The sequence below is a fragment of the Sapajus apella genome, unplaced genomic scaffold (assembly GCF_009761245.1).
Source record: "Sapajus apella isolate SASKATOON/1434 unplaced genomic scaffold, GSC_monkey_1.0 scaffold10, whole genome shotgun sequence".
In the NCBI taxonomy this organism is placed as follows: Eukaryota; Metazoa; Chordata; class Mammalia; order Primates; family Cebidae; genus Sapajus; species Sapajus apella.
The window spans coordinates 26,154,090-26,174,042 of NW_022436950.1; the positions used below are offsets into that span (position 1 = coordinate 26,154,090).

Here is a 19,953-nt window from a genome sequence, read left to right on the forward strand (position 1 = left end):
CCAAAAGGTTAATAGCACACAATCACTTAAGCTCCTACTATGTACCAGACACAGTGATAGGCCCTGGGGATACAGCGATCACAAAACATGGTCCCTATTATATGTATATAGTGAACACAAAACATAGTCCCTATTATATGTAACTCAAAATGCAACAACAAAATATAAACATTAGATAATTAAATTTGAAGGGCATAAATTTCAAGCTCCTTCATAAAGTATTAAATTAAATATAGCTTAGAGAAATATGCTATGTAAATAGGACTAAAACTATGACAATATCAATCCTTCACCCCTCAAAAAATAGGTATGCACACACACATACACATATTCTTCCAAAATCAAGTTATATTTTCAATTTAACCCCCATCCTATGTCACACCTATGTCACCTGTGTCTGTGGAAATTGGCAAAGTTATTCTAAAGTGTCAACAGATTTTCAATAAAAGTGGCAAAGAAATTAAATGAGACTTAAAGATAATTGTCTCAAGAAATGGTGCCAGAACAATTATGTATTCCTATAGTTAAGAAAATTAACTTATGACTTCAAGCTCACACAATGTACGAAACTTAAGAACAGATCCTAAGCTGAATAAAAATCTATATTTTTAAGGGTTTTAGAATATAAAATATCTCTGTGACTTACAGGTAGAAAATGATATATTCAACAAAATGTCAAAATAAATACCATAAAAAAGATAAGCTAGGCCTCATTAACCTTTAAGTGTCCACACAACAAAAGACACCAATAATAAATTAAAGACGCAAGCCATAGACTGGGAGAAAATATTCACAATATTCTAACAAAGCACTTGTATCCATAATACACAAAAAACACAATTATAAGAACAACAAGCCAATCAAAAATGAACAAAAGACATAAACATATAGAAAGAGAATAAATGTTCTGTAGAATGCTTTTTAGAATGGTCAAAAAGCAAAGAAAAAAATTATGTTTAATATCATTCGTTACAAAGAAAATGCATATCAAAAACACAAGACGCCACAACACAACAGTTAAAATGGCTACAACTGAAAAGATTTAATGACACTCAACATTAGCTATGTGGAGCAACTGGAATTCTCATGTATTCCTACTGAGAAAGCAAAATGGACCAACTCGAATGTGTGAATATGTACTGGCGGTTCTTATAGAGTTAAACATACATCTAGCCCCTTGATCCAGAAATTCGATTAAGCTTTTATAAAAAGGAAATGAAAACATATTCCCACCAAATATTTGTGCCTCAATGTTCATTGTAGTTTTATCCTTAATAACCAATTGTTGGAAATAACTAAATGGAAAAAGGATTAAAAAAAGCTGTAGTCTACATTATACAACAGAATACTACTTAGCAATAAAAAGGAACAAATTACTGATACAGGCAAAAATCATAGTCATATTATACAAACTTTATGTTGAGCATAAGATGCGAAACACAATAAAATAATATACTGTGTTTCCATTTATGAAATTCTCAAACAAAACCAAAGTGAAAAAATTCTGAATAGTGATTGCTGGGACGGAATGACTGAGAAGGGACATGAGGAAAACTTCTGGATAAATAAAAATGTTCTACCTTGAGATGAGTGTAGAGACTAAAGAGTTTATCTGTTTGTCAAAATTATATAGTTAAGACATATATTTCAATGCATATAAAGCATAACAAAAAATAACTGTACAAATTATATATTATAATAACTTGAGGTACAGTAGGGGATGGGTGAGGGTAGAAGTGAAATAAGAATGACAAAAGTAGAGTGTTGATTATCCTGTAGGACTATAAGGTTTATTAGTCTATATTGTTTACTTAATCTTTGAGTATGTGGTAAGAAGGCAACATGACATCTACCCTTAAATTTTTAAATGTACAATACACTATTGCTGTTTGTAGTACAATGATACACAACAAATCCATAGCACTGATTCATCTTGTTAACCTAAAACTTTATGCCCTTTGATTATTAATGCCCCATCTTCCTCTCCCCTCATCCCCTGTAAACCACCACTCTACTCTTTGATTCTATGAATTTTACCATATTAGATTCCTCATATATGAAGAATCATACAGTAATCATCCTTCTGTAACTGGATTATTTCACTTTCCATAATGTCCTCAAAGTTCATGGATGTCCTCACGTATTACAGAATTTCCTTCTTTTTAAAGGATGAATAGTATTCCATTGCATGAATGTACCATATATTTTTTACCCATTTATCTGTCAATGGACATTTAGGTTGTTTCCATATTTTAGCTATTGTGAATAATGTTGTAATGAACATAGGAGTGCTAATATCTGCCTGATATCCTGGTTTCAATTTGATTCACTTCAAATAAATACCCAGAAATGGGGTTTCCTGATCATACAGTAGCACTAATTTTAATTTTTTGAGGAACCTTTATTCTGTTTTCAATGGTGGCTACACACTTTGCATTCCCACCAGTAGTGTGCAAGGGTTCCAATTTTCCACATTCATATCAACACTTGTTATTGTTTGTGCTTTTCTAATAATAGCCATCCTGAGAGGTATGAGGTGATTTCTCATTTACTTTTGATTTGCATTTCCTTGACAATTAGTAACAATGAGTATTTTCTTGCAGCAGCCAGTTCACATGCTTCTGCTCAAAACCATTAGCTTCACATACCATGTGGGGAAAAAAGCAAGTTTCTAGCAAAGACCTCTACCACTAACCCACTGGTTAGAGCCACTATAGCCTCCTTGCTAATCCTCTAACAAGCCAACCTGTCTCCGCCACATTCCTCTGCCTGGAATTCCATTTTCCCAAATTTATACTTGGCTTTCTCCCTCAGTCTCTTCAGTTTTCTGATGCGCTTCCCTGCCCTCCTGCCCCACCATGTACGAATCCTACAGAAAACCACACTGCGTCTGTCTTTTACACATTATTTTTCTTCATAGCACTTACCACTACCTAATATATATCGTATTTGTCAATATTCACATGAAGTCAATGGTTATCCTACCACACTTAAACACTGTCAACTGTTTGGAGTTAAGAAAAGGAAAAGAAGTCTGTCACTAGGGTAGAAGGAGAGGCAGGACAGTATGATGTCACAGATCCTAAGGGAAGATAGGAATAAAAAATAGGATATACAAATGGAAAATAAAGACTGCTAAATTTGGTGGCAAACAGTTCTCCAGTGTCCAAGGCCAAATGAGAAAAAGTGAAATGAAAGCCAGACTGCTAAAGCTCAAGCACACTGATGCTTTTAGGAATTAATCATCCAACTGAGATTTTTGTTGTTGCTTTTTAGATCTTTTTTTTTTTTTTTTTTGCATTGTCTACAGTATGGGAAGAAGACATAAAATGCTAGTCAAAATAGGCAAGAAGATCAAGCAAACAGTTTTTAATTAATAAAACTCGTAATAGTTATTTATAAACTCAGATCAAAGTGAATCTTTTGGTATGTCAACTATTGAATAAAACAAGGTTTATGAAATATAGTGCCTAAACTGTGAAAGATATAAGTGATGTTTTATAGTCTTCATTCAACCACCAATTCTCTGCAGGGCAGGTTACCTGCTTTAAATGCAACTTTAGACCTCTGCATTTAAAATAACAATTGGTCCACATTTCAACAGAATTTTTAAGTCATGTTCTACTTTTCTGAGAAAGATATTATTATTTTTCAATATCCAGTATGCGAAATATTTTTACTTCCAAGGTAACTATAAATTTTTAATAAGATCATTTTCTCCATAAAAACACCTATACAGAAATGTTTTCAACATATTATTTTCCCAACTTTATAGATAGATAATCTATATTTGTAGCAGGTACAGAGAAAACCTGTAGTCAAAAATTGGCAATGCTGACAACAGAGAAAATTACAATTCCCTGATTTAATTATGGCAATTCAAATAATATTTTAGTGTGAAATATTTTCTCCTTTCCTTTCTTTCTTCATGCTTCATTGTTGCTGAATTTTAAAAATATTAATGATGTGATGATTAGTAAAAACCCAGAGATGACAGTTTTTAGAGTTATTGATAATACTAGCTGACATTTCAAAGCACTTTGTGATTTACAAAGCACTTTAACATAGATTGTCTCATTTAATTATCACATTATTCCATAGGTTAACAATTCCCAGGTTATTGTTAACTATTCCCAGGTTAGCAATAAGAAAACTGGGAATAATTCAGTAAACTAAGCTAATAAGTAACAGAATATTGGAAGCCAGGTATTTGAACTTTAAGATCAGTACCTTCCGTGGCAACTTCCCCCTAGATAAATATTAATTTTATAGATGTATTATTTCTTTGACTTTTGTAGATACATCATTAAATGCTATTAGTACAATCAAGAACAATATATATCTGCAACCTGACTTTTTTGTATATTAATAATTATTATTAAAGTATTTTATATCTATAATTATCTTTACCTTAGGAAATATCCTAATCCTAAAAATGCAAATATCAGGTCAAGTTCAATAAAAGGAATCTCATGTTTATCACTAATTGCTATTGGAAAATTTCAATTTGACTCAGAAGTCAAATTGAAAAACCTAGATGATTAAACATTATCATTTGGAGCAGGCTGGTGGCAGGACAGATGTAGTTCAGAAAACTTTTTTCAAAACATTATTGCAGCGCTATTCACAGTAACAAAGAATGTGGAATCAACCTAAGTATCTATTAACAGAAGAATAAATAAATCAAATGTGGCACATATACACAATGGATGTTATTAAGCCATTTTTAAAAAAGAATGAAATCCTATAAGTTGCAGGTACACAGATGGAACTGGAGATCATCATGTTAAATGAAATAAGCAAGGCACAGAAAGACAAATATTGCGTGTTCTTACTCATGTGGGAGCTAAACTAGTTGATCTCATGGAGGTGGCAGAATGATAATTACCAGAGGCTGGGAAGCATTCAGGGGACAGTTGGGTGGACAGGGGAGATGAAGAGAAGCTGGTTAATGGGTACAAACATAGTTAGATAGAAGGAATAAGTTCTAGAGTATTCAACAGCACAGTAGGGTGACTATAGTTAACAATAATTTATCATCTACTTGAAAATAGTTAGATATGAAATGTTCCCAACACAAAAAAAATTATAAATGTTTGAGGTGACGGATGTCCTAAATACTCTGATTTGATTACTATACATTGTATGTATGTATCAAAATATCACATGTACAATTATATGTACAAATGTATTTGACACATGTGTATCAAAATATCACATGTACAATTTTTATATGCATAAATTTCCTATGTACAATTATGGCGTATCAATAAAAAACCTACTGACAAAACCAAAGTTCAGTCTCCATTTTCTAAGAATGTATCAATAGAACCAGACTAAAAGGAAGCACTTTACTGTGCTGTGAAGTGTGAAAGCAAGCCATGCTTAACATCCACCCAATGAAATAAAGATTAAGCATCTACTAAGTATCAAGCAACTTCCTTTCAAATGTCAAGTAGAGTAAAGCAAATAAAAATTTTCCTTGTCTAATTTTTTACATTTTAAGTTCTATTGAATGAGATAGATTTGAGAAATAGCCATAAACTTAAAATTAAAACTATAATCTTATATTTTAGTAAGACAAGATGTCTTATTTGAGTGATACATTTTAATCCTGGCTTCTTTTAACATTAATAATCTGCATGAGTAATATGTTAATTTTATTATTGCTATTAAATATAATATTCAATAAACGACCAGTACTTAACAATGACTTTTCAATGTCACTGGGGCTAAACTTATGGCATAAGGAGGCTGTTTTGATCTATTTAAAAGAAATTTAGCAAATTCAAGCAATAATTCAAAGGAGATCAGGAACTGAAACAGTGTGCCAGGCAGCACTGTGAGAAATACGCTGTAACAAATTCCCAGTGAATCCATTAGGTGAATATACAAAATCATAGTAAGCATCAGGGCAAATAGTACAAAAACACTTTTGAGAAATGCAGCTAAGAATACAGAGAGCACTGGTTCTAGTAATATATTCTTCTGAATCATCATACACTTCTAATGTAAAATACAAAATTCTAAATGGTACATTACATCCACAGATAATACAAAATTTATATACCTTGCAAAAACATTTCTACAAGTACAGACAATACTTGAATGATCATAATAATAATTTACTTTCATCTTTTACAACTAGAGCTTATTTTAAATGTTTTCTCTACTTTTCAATGAAAAGTCATGTTTCCTTACATTAAACTTAGGAAAAATCTTAATATTATGCTCCTATATGGTAGTTCCACTAATCTAATTTTGGTTTTAATATGATTCTTTAAGTGAGAAATGCCCTCTTTAACTATATTCAATAAAAATAAATTAATAAATAAAACACGAACTCTCCTTCACATCTGAGCATTGATTTTTCCATATAACATTGTCTCAGATGAGCAGATTCAACCCAAGTTAATGCATCCACATATTCCTTGTCAGAATAACACCAGCTGTTTATCTAAAAATTGTTCACCAGGAACTGCATATCTTCCATTAATTGTAGGAAGAAAGAAAGGTGTGGAGAGATTTGGATTCTCTTCTATGAATAAGTTTATGCCAGGAAATTATAAAACAAAGGTTTCCCTTCAGTGATTTTCTTTTAATTTAGAATAAAATTTATTTTCACAAAAATATATTAATTACATACTCCTAAATGAAAAAGGAAATTACAAAATATGGCATTAGTAGAGTTTATATTTAAGAGTTGAAGATGGCTGGCTAGCAGCAGCTCAGGATCGCAGCTCCCAGTGAAGGTGCAGGGAGTGAGTGGATGCCAGACTTCCAGATGAATTTTTGTTGCCTACGGACCAGGAGATTCCCCACGGAGGAGCCCCACGGGTCAGCAGCGCGACTCTTTTGGCCAGTGCAGCTGTTTTGCTGGCACCCCAGCGCGGTGGTTCTCAGTGCAGAGTATACGGGACTGGGTGCCCTTTTAGCTGACAGTTTGGCACTCTGGGAAGACAGAGTCGCCCATTGAGTTGATTGAAAAGGGGACTGAAGCCGGGAGCCAGACCAGGAGATTCCCAGGCAGAGAAGCACCACGAATCTCAACACCACTGTTTCAGCCTGCGCGGTCGCCTCACGAGAAACTGCATAGATCCCGGCACCTTTTCGGCGGGCGACTGGGGCACCTGGGAGAGAATCGACCGTTCAATTAGGAAAAGAAAAAAAGGGGGCTCCGAGGTGGGGAGCCAGGTGATCGGGCTCAGCAGGTCCCAACCCCACAAAAAAACAGCAACTGGAAACGCTGACAGTTGAGAGTTTCACAGCAAGCACAGCTGAACCTGGGAAGGTCCAGCTCTGTGGGGAAGGGGCGTCCGCCAAAGGAAAACAAAGAAACAGAAATAACATCACCACCAACAAGCTGATGTCCATTCAGAGACCCAATCTGAAAGTCAGCAATTACACAGACAACAGGTGGATAAATCCACAAAGATGGGAAGAAACCAGTTCAAAAAGGCTGAAAACATCCGAAACCAGAATGCTTCTCCTCCTTCAGGGCATCGCAGCTCCTCATCAGCAAGGGAACAAGGCCTGATGGAGAATGAGTGTCCGTGAATTGTCAGGATCAGGCTTCAGAAGGTGGCTAATAAGAAACTTCTGTGAGCTAAAAGAACACGTTCTAACCCAATGCAAAGACACTAAGAACCTTGAAAAAAGGTTTGACGAAATGCTAACGACAATCGACAATTTAGAAAGGAAAAAGTGAATTAACGGAGCTGAAAAACACAATACAAGAACTTTGCGAAGTATGCACAAGTTTTAACAGTCGAATTTATCAAGCAGAAGAAAGAATATCACAGGTCGAAGACCAACTCAATGAAATAAAACGAGAAGACAAGATTAGAGAAAAAAGGGTAAAAGGAATGAGCAAAGTCTCCAAGAAATATGGGACTATGTGAAAAGACCTAATCTATGTTTGATAGGTGTACCTGAATGTGACGAAGAGAATGAATCCAAGTTGGAAAATATTCTTCAGGATGTTATTCAAGAAAACTTTCCCAACCTAGCAAAGCAGGACAATATTCAACTCCAGGTAATATAGAGAACACCACAAAGATATTCCTCAAGAAGAGCAACCCCAAGGCACATAATTGTCAGATTCACCAGGGTTGAAATGAAGGAGAAAATGCTAAGGGCAGCCAGAGAGAAAGGTCAGGTTACCCACAAAGGGAAGCCTATCAGACTCACAGCAGATCTCTCAGCAGAAACTCTACAAGCCAGAAGACAGTGGATGCCAATATTCAACATTCTTAAAGAAAAGAACTTTCAACCCAGAATTTCATATCCAGCCAAACTAAGCTTCATAACTGAAGGAATAAAATTTTTTGTGAATAAGCTAGTACTCAGAGATTTCATCACCACCAGGCCAGCTTCACAAGAGCTTCTGAAAGAAGCACTACACATAGAAAGGAACAACCACTATCAGCCATTCCAAAAATATTCCAAAAGGTAAAGAGCATCAATATAATGAAGAATCTACATCAACTAATGGGCAACAGCCAGCTAGCATCAAATGGCAGTATTAAACTCACATATATTATTATTAATCCTAAATTTAAATCGACTAAATGCCCCAATCAAAAGACACAAACAGGCAAATTGGATAAAAAGCCAAAACCCATCGGTATGCTGCATCCCGACCCATCTCACATGCAAGGATACATAAAGACTCAAAACAAAGGGATGGAGGAAGATTTACCAACCAAATGGAGAGCAAAAAATAAAATAAAAAGCAGGAGTAGCAATTCTCGCCTCTGATAAAATAGACTTTAAAGCAACAAAGATCAAAAGAGGCAAAGAAGGACATTACATAATGGTAAAAGAATCAATGCAACAAGAAAAGCTAATGAACCTAACTATATATGCACCCAATACAGGAGCACCCAGATACATAAGGCAAGTTCTTAATGACTTATAAAGAGACTTAGACTCCCACACAACAATAGTGGGAGAATTTAACATCACATTGTCAATATTAGACAGATCAACGAGACAGAAAATTAACAAGGATATCCAGGACTTGAACTCAGATCTGGAACAAATAAACTTAATAAACATTTATAGAACTCTCCACCCCAAATCCACAAAACATACATTCTTATCAGTACCACATCACACCTACTCTAAAAGTGACTACATAATTGGAAGTAAACCACTCCTCAGTAATTCCATAGCATTTCACAGGTTTAAAGAAAATATTGGTTGGCTGCTTGTTTGTTATTTTCCTTCCTTATTCCTTCCTGTCTCCATTGTTAAGCACAATTATTCACATAAAAGATGTTTTCAATACCCATTTTTAGACTATATTCTAGCCTGGGCAATAAAGCAAGACTACTGTTCTCTCTCTCTATTTCTCTTTCATTCTTTTTTCTTTCTTTCTCTCTTTCTTTTTTTCTTTCTCTTTTTTTCTTTTTCAAAAAAAAAACAAGTTACTCATCAATACGTATTAATATATATGCACTGAGGAAAGTTAAGGCTGCTATTCAACAATGTGGTATGTGGCTGGCGCTGGGTGGTGAAATTATGGATAGCTAATATTTACGTTTTTTAATTTTTTATTTTTATAGATTTAAGGGTAAAAGTACAGTTGTTTTACATGGATATATTGCATAGTGGTGAAGTCTGAGCTACTGGTGTACCCATCACCCAGATGGTGGACATTTTACCCATACTGTAATTTCCTCCCACTCTCCCACCTTTTGGAGTCTCCAGTATCCATTTTTCCATTCTATATGTCCATATGTACTCATGGTTTAGCTTCTACTTATAAATGAAAATATATAGTTTTTGACTTTCTGTTTCTGAGTCATTTCACAAAGGATGATGTCCTCGAGTTGCTGCAAAAGGCCTGATTTCATTCATTTTTACAGCTGAATAATACTCCGTTATAAATAAATGCCACATTTTTTATCCTACCATCTGCTGATGGACACTTAGGTTGATTCCATGACTCTGTTATTATCAACAGTGCTGCAATAAACATATGAGTGTGGGTGTTATTTTTATACAACTGGGTAGATCCCTAGTAGTGGAATTGCTGGACTGAAGTCAAAACCACAATGAGATATCATCTTACACCAGTCAAAACAGCTATTATTAAAAAGTTAAAAGTAACAGATGTTGGCAAGAATATGGAGATAAGAGAACACTCATATATGGTTAGTCACAATGTAAATTGGTTTAACCTGTATGGAAAACAGTATAGAGAACTCTATTTTTTTAATAAACTTATTTTTAGAGCAGTTTTAAGTTCACAGCAAAACTGATTAGAAGGTACAAAGATGTCCCATATACCTCCTACTCCCACACATGGACAGCCTTCCCCATTATCAATATCCCCCACCAGAGAGGTACATTTGTTAACAACTGATGAACTTATATATCATTATCAACCAAAGTCCACAGTTTATATTACTCCTTTTGGAGAATTTTCAAATACTGAAATTCCTCTAATAGGAATAAACTAGCACTTTCCTCTTGGCTTTCTATAATTTTATTATTATTTCAGAAATTAGCTTATCTTTAAAGTAGAAAATGTTATAAACCATGAAAAGACTACCAAATACCTAAGGAAGTAATTGTTATATAATAAATTTACCATCTCCTAAACAACTCTTTGTATTCCCCTCTTGTTGGTAAGTTACAATTGTGATAGTTCTGATCATCTGTTTAATTAATTTGCTAGTGAAGCCTCTCAAATTCTTTACAACTAAACAAAAATTCAGTTTTCCAAAATTAAAGCTCTGGTATATTATATATATATCAGCTTCACTCAACTCTTTCATTTAATCCAAAAGAAAAAGAAGACAATGTCATTTAAAATATAACATACTCAGCTGCTTGTTTGTAGTGCTTCAAGTCTTTCTTTAAATTTTTGTTTTCATTTTCCAAAAGCATAATCTGGGTGTAGACATCTGGAACATTCCCAACAGTTCTAAGTTCAGTTACTCCTTTTTGTATTAACTCATACCTAGGATAAAATCAAACAAAAGGCTTTATGCCATTTCCTTCTGCCAAATTAGCTTAATTTATGTACAATTCAAAAATTTAAGTCTCAGGAAATGTTATAGTAATTAGTTGCAGTGTTACATTTACAAGTTAAAATGTCCAACGTTCACAGCATATTTTGGAATAAAATATGAATACACTTCTAGGTACTAATACCAGCATGGTATATAAAATATAATAAGTGAACATCTCCTATCTTCCAGGCATTGGGCTAGACAATAGCAAAGTTGACAAAAGTCCCTATATCATGGAGTTTGCATTCTAGTGGGGAGGGTGACAAGTTCTATGAAGTTAAATAAGCTGGCTAAAAGACATAGAGTGATGAGAGTGCTTGTCCTATCTTACAGAGGGTGAGCATAAATGACAAACATGACTGACAAACTGATACCTGAACAGAGATCTAAAGGAAATGAGGGTCTGTGCTATGCAGATATCTGGGAAAAAGCAGCTGGGGCAGATGGAAAAGTAAATGCAATGTCCCTGAAACAAAGAAGTATTTGGCAACTACAAGAAATAGCAAACAGCCAGGGTATCTGGATTGCCTGGAACCAAAGCCAACTAAGTGACCTAGGAGAGTGGTGAAAGGTGAGTCAGGAAAACAGTAGGGAGCCACAGTGAGGAAAGCAATTTTACTCTGAATCAGAAGTAAACCCTTGGAAGGTTCTGAGACAAGTGACACTGACCAGATTTATGTTTTAAAGGGATTAGTCTAGCAAGCACAGAATAAGAGACCAGTTAGCAGGCTATCGCAATAGTCAAGGGGACAGAGCATAGTGGCTTGAAGAAAGTTGGTAGCAGTACAGGTTATGAGAAGTCAGTATGTTGTAGACATGCTGTAAAAGTGGGGCCAGGAGGATTTGCTGACGGATCAGCTGTCAGGTGTTGCTGGATGAGAGAAGTCAGGCTCGACTCCAGGGTTTTCGGCTGAGCAACAGATAGCCATTTGTTTACTAAATGGGGACAAATGAGGGAGCAACTGGGTGGTTGGAGTAATTAAGGGATTGTTTCCATTCATGTTAAATGTAACATGTCTAGCATTCAAGGAAGATAAACATTGAGTATTCATGTTCAAAGTTCAGGAAGAAAGTCAGAGTGGGCAATTTAAATGTGGTAATAAACATTGTAGATACTATTTAAAGTCTTGAGACTGGAAGAGACCAGATAGGCAGTGAGAAATGAAAGTAAAGAAATTAATCCTAGGACTGAGCCATAAACAGTCCATTGCTTCCAGGTTGAGGGGAAAAGAAAACACTACCAAAAGAGACTAAGCAGAGAGGCCAGTGAAGTAGTCAGAGAATCTGAGGGTTCTGTGCCCAGGGCCCCAATGAAGAAAATGTTAAGACCTGGAACCAACCCAAATGCCCATCAATGACAGACTGGACAAGGAAAATGTGGCATGTATACACCATGGAATATTATGCAGCCATAAAAAATGATGAGTTTGTGTCCTTTGTAGGGACATGGATGAATCTGGAAACCATCATTCTCAGCAAACTGACACAAGAGCAGAAAATCAAACACCACATGTTCTCACTCATAGGTGGGTGTTGAACAATGAGAACATATGGACACAGGGAGGGGAGCATCACACACTGGGGTCTGTTTGGGGGAGGCCAAGGGAGGGACAGCAGGGGGCTGGGGGGACAGGGAGGGATAACATGAGGAGAAATGGCAGATGTGGGTGACGGGGGGATGGAGGCAGCAAACCACATTGCCATGTGTGTACCTACGCAACAATCCTTCATGATCTGCACATGTACCCCGGAACCTAAAGTACAATTAAAAAAAAAAATCCTCAGCTGTAACTGAAATAAAATTTTTTAAAAAAAGGAAGAAATGAACAACAGTGACAAATGCTGCCAGGAATCTAAAAAGATTCCTGAGAATCAATCAATGAAGTTCGCACTGTGAAAGTCACAAAAAAAGAAAAAAAAAAGGTTCAGTAGAGTCATGGGGATAAAAGCCAAACTGAGACTAGGTCTGAGAGGCTAGGAAATGAGGAAGTGGCCAACAAACTTTTTTCAAGGAGATATGCTCTAAAGCAGAACATAGGGAATCAAGATGAACTTAGAAGATATGAAATGTAGGGTGGTTCTTCTCTTCCTTTTTAAAAATGTGAGATTATTATACAACTGTATGACTATGGGAATTACCCAGCAAAGAGGGAAAAAACTGACAATGGAGGTAAAAGAGGTACAATTACAAAAGCAATATCCTTAAGTCAGTGAGAGGAGCTGGCATCAAGCAGACAAAATGAGGGCTGGCCTCAGATAACAACTTGCATAGTCTAGAGTCTGTGACAGAAGAGAAGAATACCTGAGGCCAGAGGCAGTGGAGTGGTAAAAAGGGAGGTGGGAGTGATGGAACTTCTATTCTCTCAGTGAAATAAGAAGCAACGACAGAGAATCAATTATAGATTGTAAATAATTACAATTTTAATCACTGTGTATGGTAATCAATAAAGTTAAAAAAATTGAGCACAGAAAAATATTTCAAGTAATAAAGTTATTAATAAATCCCTACAAAGTTTATTCTAGATAAGCTAAATATTAGACCTAAAAATTATAAATTATCAGTAGTTTCATATCATAAATCATAACTTTAATAATGTTACATATTAATAAAGTCATATATTTTGTGTTATATACTTTATCTGATTTTTTTTAAAAAAGAGCAAGAGGACCCCCCCATAGAATATCCTGAAGGTTAAGGTAACTAAATTAATATTCCATTATATTTGACACAATTTATAAAACAGGAAACAGGTAACAACTGAATCATAAATTCAGTATAAAACATGTACTTGGAATTTGATTTATACTTATATCAGAAAAGAAGACATAGGGATTGACTGAAGTATTAGACTATAAGCTTTTTCTGACCATAAAATTGGTTTTCAGCAACTTGCTTTAGTGAATGTGGAAAATACACTGGAGAAATTTTCTATGAGGAAAAAAGTGATTTAATAGTTTTTCCTCTAAATTGAATACTATAAATAAAATAATATGTGGTAAAAGAAGGACAAATCCAAATACAACATTTATTATATATCTCAGGACATTCAAAAATTACTTATCAAGTAAATGTTATGAAATATGAAAGATGACTTTAGGCTCACTATTAGATAATAATATAAGTAATTAGGAATCTTAATGCACAAACTCCAGAAGTATGCTTCTCAATAAAATCTGAATTCTCCAATATAATATTTTTGGGGTTTGCTTCAGTTTATATGTATCTCTTGCTTTATTTTAAGAAAGACCCTGACTTTTTATGTCTTCCTTCTTTTTCACTCACTCTTAAAATAAGACTCAAAGTGTTCAGGTGGGAAAAAAGATTGCCATTAACTATTAGAAATTTAAAATACAATTTGCTCTCAATGAAATTGTCAATAAAATTATCACTAATAAAATTCCATTAATGCTCTTAATATTTACCAGGAGAGCCATAAACTACTTAGAATTATGTAGAAATGGAGAAGATGCATGAATTTCAGGAAGAAAGTGCATAAAAATTGCATAAAATTTTGTCTACATACAAAAAGCATAGGAGAGCCATAAACTACTTAGAATTATGTAGAAATGGAGAAGATGTATGAATTTCAGGAAGAAAGTGCACAGAAATTGCATAAAATTTTGTCTATATACAAAAAGCATTTAAGACCCACTGCCATAAATGATGAATATTATGACAGAATTCCAGTAAACATACAAATGGTGTCAGAGGAATAAGGATTATTTTTCCTCATGATGGCACCCAAGGCATAGGATGTAAAAGACAGGGGAAAGGTTACCCAAATTACAATCTCCTTATAAGAAGCATATAATGAAAAGTTTTCCTCCAGGTTTTCAAAAAGATTTAGGCAAATATATTACCAACATAGACAAAATTATTTTAATTACTGTACAAATTAAGGATGTTAGAATCCCCAGCACTATCATAACTATCACTGTAGAAGGAGACAGTCCCTCTCAGGAAAAATATAGCATAGTTGAAGTGTTTATTACTGGCCCCATGATTCCTCAAACTAATACAGAAAATAGGCACATATTTGGATTCTAAATTAATATTTTCTTAAGTTCTTTTAGTATCCAGCCAAGCCAAAAGGCACCTTTATTAATTTTTTCCAAGATTTTCTTGTATAATTGTACAATATAGCCCTGTGGTTAGGATACTGATCTTTAAGATCAGTATGTCCTAGGTTGATTTTAGCTCTTACTGGCTATGACTTGCTGACACTCACTGAGGAGATTTCCTAATCTCCCTATCCCCTTTCCTCATCAGTAAAATAGAAATACGACTGTGGCTACCTGCTACAGTTGTTGAGAGAAGTAAATGAAATAATGCATGATAATATATACTATATCAATAAAAATGATACAAAGTAAATTTCTGAGTGATAAGCCTAAGGTTTCACCTTCTTAATATTTTTAAATCCCTCATATTTAATAAATACAGTATTAATTTTATTTTTAAAATTTAAATACCTACAAGACTGCTTTCTTAATATCATAGTACATAAATCTGTGCAGATGTATTTGCAGCGGTCAAATTTATCATAATGTAACATAGCAAAAATTATCTTTTGCTAACTTTTATGTTATGTAGAAGAGTCACTACATAAGTTAAACATATGTGTTTAACTTAATAATGATTGGGGAAACAATATTCTTCTGGCACATATAACTAGAAGCCAAGTCCTCATTAATTGAAGAAACAGCAATAAGATTAAATGACAAAGGAACAAGTATTTGTGTAGTGTTCATTGGACGTCATTAATGTATACCCAACACCACGTATACTTCCTGTACATTCTGGGCAACGTAAGGGCTATATCAAGTGTAATTTTAATCCTAGGTTCTGGTTTTAAAAACTTAATCATCCCCAGAAAGTTATAACTGCACTGCTCACATTTAACTGATTAAATGTTATGCCAAATTTTATTGTGTAAAAGCTGCAACGTTTCTTTCTTACAAATTAACAAAATATATCCTTAATTTACAATTTCTTCCATTATTACAATAAAGTTAAATTAGTAATTAAATGTTATAAATACTTGCGCTATTACTTTTGATGGCATTTTCATTACCACTCTACCTTTAGTGAAATGGTGGGAATAGGCCAAACTGGAGAGAACCAAGTGTTTAATAGGAAGTAAAAAGGTGAAGAAAGAAAAAAAATTTAAACTCTGTTTTCAAAACATTGGCTGGAAAGGGAAAAAGGGTTTTAAAGAAAAAGTGGTAGTAAGAGGCAAAAAAGAGTACAAATGTATCTTTAGGGTGAGTAGTTCTGACAGTGTTAATAGACAGGGGAACAATCCAATGTAGGACGATAGATGGATATGAGTACCAGCATTGGATTACCATATTTACTCCATTTGAATTTCTTCTTTGATTTTTCCCCCTGAGAAATTACCATTGTCCATAGACAATTCTAAAACAGACATAAAGATAGTGCTGAAATATTGACTAAACCTGCAATGGAAACTTTTTAGTGATTTATAGAACAAATTCCTACTATATTCTGGCAACTCTTTTCTGTAAAGGGTCAGAAAATAACTATTTTAGAATTTGCAAAACTATCTTTATAGGCCATATCATCCCTGTTGTGACTGATTAACTTTGCTTTTATAGAGTGAAAGCAGCCATATACAATACCTAAAGAAAGGTCACATCCGTGATCCAGTAAGATTTTATTTAAAAAAAACAGGAGGCAGGCTACATTTGGCCCAAGGGTCTTAGTTTTCTAATCCTGGATTTAAAGGATCTATTGTATTTTCTGCTTAAAGAGTGTAAGAACCTAAGTCAAATTTTACCACCCAGCGTTTTGTTTGTTTGCTTATTTTAGCAAACTAACAAAGGAAAATCCATGTTTGGTCATGTTTTGAAAGATTAAGTGAATTCATAGCAATGATCTATTCTAAGTGTTTTTTTCCTGTGGTAAAAATGATAAAAATAATGTATTTAATATTGCTATAATTTTACTATGTAGAATAGGTAAAGTTTTCTAATCAAGATAAAAAATGTTACATATGAAATAAGGTATTCGATACAAAGTAATCTCATTGCAAACTGGCAGCTAGGGATAAGAATAAAATTACTTGAACCACAATATTCTAAACTCATAAACAGATACTTTATACAAATTTTATGGTATGACTGGTATGCTTTGTTTGGGAGAATTTTAAAACCTAATACTAATTTTAGTTTTCTTAAATTTCATTTCATCGGGATTGCTAAATCTAAAAGGAAAATATAAAATAATTACCAAATTGTTCAGAGTATGCTTGGATCCAGATTACTATAAGAAAATCATTTTACACTTTGGACTGGTCTAATATGTAAGCATCACAGGGCCTAACCACATTGTTGAAAGACAGAAAGTTAAGTGAATCATATTAATCCTAGCACTGTAAATTAATCATCTACCAACTTTTACAAAAAAATATATTTTCTAGTACATTTGTAATTATATTTCTTAGGAATACTTTTATTAAAAAAAGTTTAATCATTCACACAATTTCCAAATTTAAAAGCAGCACTATTATTTTTCTACCACTGAACTTACTGTTTTTCTTAGACTACATTAATGAAAAATAATAATCCTCATAAAATTTATTAACATTAGATGTGCAGTTTAAAATAAAGAAACTGATTGCTCTTATGTGCATGTTCTCAGAAGATGAGAACCCAAAAAAACAAAAAATAAATAAAAAATTATACCATAGCTGGATGGTAAAAATCGCAAATTATCCATATATTATAAATTTATTTAAAATTAAGATTTAGTCCTAATTATAAACATCTTTAGATATCATATTAATCCCCCTTTCTAGAATATGCAAAAGCTATTAAAGTTCAAATATATTTTCATACCTAATCATTTAACAAATTTATTTAAACCATGTCAGGAAACTGAAAATATGCCTGGTGACATTATTATTGTAACAAAGGAATAAAAGTACACCTGCTGATTTATATAACTAGTTATTAAAATTTTCAATTATAACAAGAAAATCTTGTGTTTAAGTGATATTCAAAATACAATTACACTTACTTCTAAATGAAGAATATTTATAGAAAAATAATCAGCTATGTAAGTAGAAAAAGGCAAGCCATTACACTATAAATAAAACAAGCAAGTAAAGCAGTACTGTTAGTATAATATCTAAATATAGAAAATAATACTCTCAATAATTATTCAAAAATATTAGCAAATATTTTCATATCTTTGTGTTTTATAACTCCAGGAGATATTCAATTTTCTTGATTTTTTGAAAATTACTTAAATTCAAATATATGGGAAAAATGTTTAATAAAAATTTCTTTGCAACTGCTATTCTAATAGTGTTAGTGTGCGTGCGTGAGTGTGTATGTGTATGTGTGTGTGTGCGTGTGTGTGTGTGTGTGTGTGTGTGTGTGTGTGTGTGTGGTGGTTTCAGGGCTGGAGATGGAAAAGTTTCTAGTCATTTTCATAAGCTGAGTCATTTCAAAGTCTCCTAAGACAGTTAAAAGCATACATGTTAAATGTTAGAATTTCTAGAGAACTATTTATCCACATAATTGTTTACCATTCAGACTGAAAGCAATCAAGAGTTCTGGTCATTCCCATTTTCATCAGGAAATTGCAGAGAAAGTCTTCTATTACTTCAGGTACTGCATGCTTTGAAGGAAGAACTGTTTTCCGTTCCTGAAATTTAAACGTGCATTTATTTATTTTGAAAACATCAAAGCATTATTTAATGGTACAGATAAGCCTTTGACTCATTCATTCATCCCTTCATTTTTTTTTCCAACATTTGTTGACTATTAAATGCCAGGATCCATTAATATTTTTATTACTGGGGATAAAGCAGACAAAAGCAAACAAATCTCTGGATGGAGACAGAATATGAATAACTAAATAAAAAACATACACTACAACAATTTGAACTAAATGCCTTGTTGGTACTAAGTGCCTGGAGTGGGGAGAAAGTAGACGATTAAAGATAGAACCAGGTGCAGGACAAGTATTTATGTGAACCTGGGTTGCTACATATTTAGGATGATGAAGATGTCATTGATAAAAATGTTGTCTGAGTATAAATCTAAACAAAGAGATAGAGAGTCTTATGTTCCAGATTCTAGCTGCATCAGCAAGTGCAAAGGCCCTGAAACAAGACTGTGATTGGATTTTCTAAAGGATAATAAGAAGGTAGGTTTGCCCTTTCAATAGCACAGAGAACAATAACCAAAAAAAAAGGAAAAAGAATGCATGGACCTTTTAATACTTTTAATTATTACTTAAAAAGAAATACAATAATTTTAGTACCATGATTTTTAGAAACACTATGGAACAAATATTTAGTGACAAAAAGAGCTTATACTGCTATTCCATATGGAAATAAATAAGTCTATCAACTGGATCGGGGTCAACTAACAGTTCTTATAAATAAAGTTTGTTAGAGCACAGCATGCCCATTTGTTTATATATTATGTATGGATGCTTTTACACTACATGAGACAGTTGACTAGTTGTCACATATTCCTTATGGCCCTCAAAACCTAAAGTGCGAATTGAGTAATCCCTAATCCAAAAATTCAAAATCTGAAATGCTCTAGTAGCCAAAAATTTTGAAGCACCAACATGACACCACAGATAAAAAATTCCACATGTAAGTACTTAACACAAACTTTGTTTCATATACAAAATTATTTAAAATATTGTATAAAATCAACTTCAGGCTATGTGTATGAGATATATACAAAACATAATGAATTTCAAGTTTATAACTGGGTCGCAGCCCCAAGATATCTTAGTGTATATGTGAAACTAAATAATCCAAACCTAAAGCTTTTGGAACTTTATACTTGTTAAAGCTTTAGAGGAATGGGAATATGTGGCCTGAGCCATGCAGCATGCAGCTGTAACTTCCACTTCTTCGAATATAGATTAAATATCTTC

The 19,953-nt window shown here is 33.6% G+C and overlaps 1 protein-coding gene across 4 annotated transcripts in view; it reads right to left on the bottom strand.

Moving 5' to 3' along the window:
• LOC116551470 (sperm-associated antigen 16 protein) overlaps positions 1-19,953 on the bottom strand; it is a 193,200-nt gene that overhangs the window by 148,254 nt on the left and 24,993 nt on the right. For 3 of the 4 annotated variants that reach the window (XM_032277658.1, XM_032277659.1, XM_032277660.1), the window contains exons 4-5: positions 18,581-18,699; positions 10,835-10,972 (exon numbers count right to left, since the gene is read on the bottom strand). In XM_032277658.1, coding sequence (XP_032133549.1) covers positions 10,835-10,972; positions 18,581-18,699 — 257 coding nt within the window. Of the gene's footprint in view, positions 1-10,204; positions 10,973-18,580; positions 18,700-19,953 lie in introns of those variants that run through there. The other variant, XM_032277661.1, reaches the window with a different exon arrangement.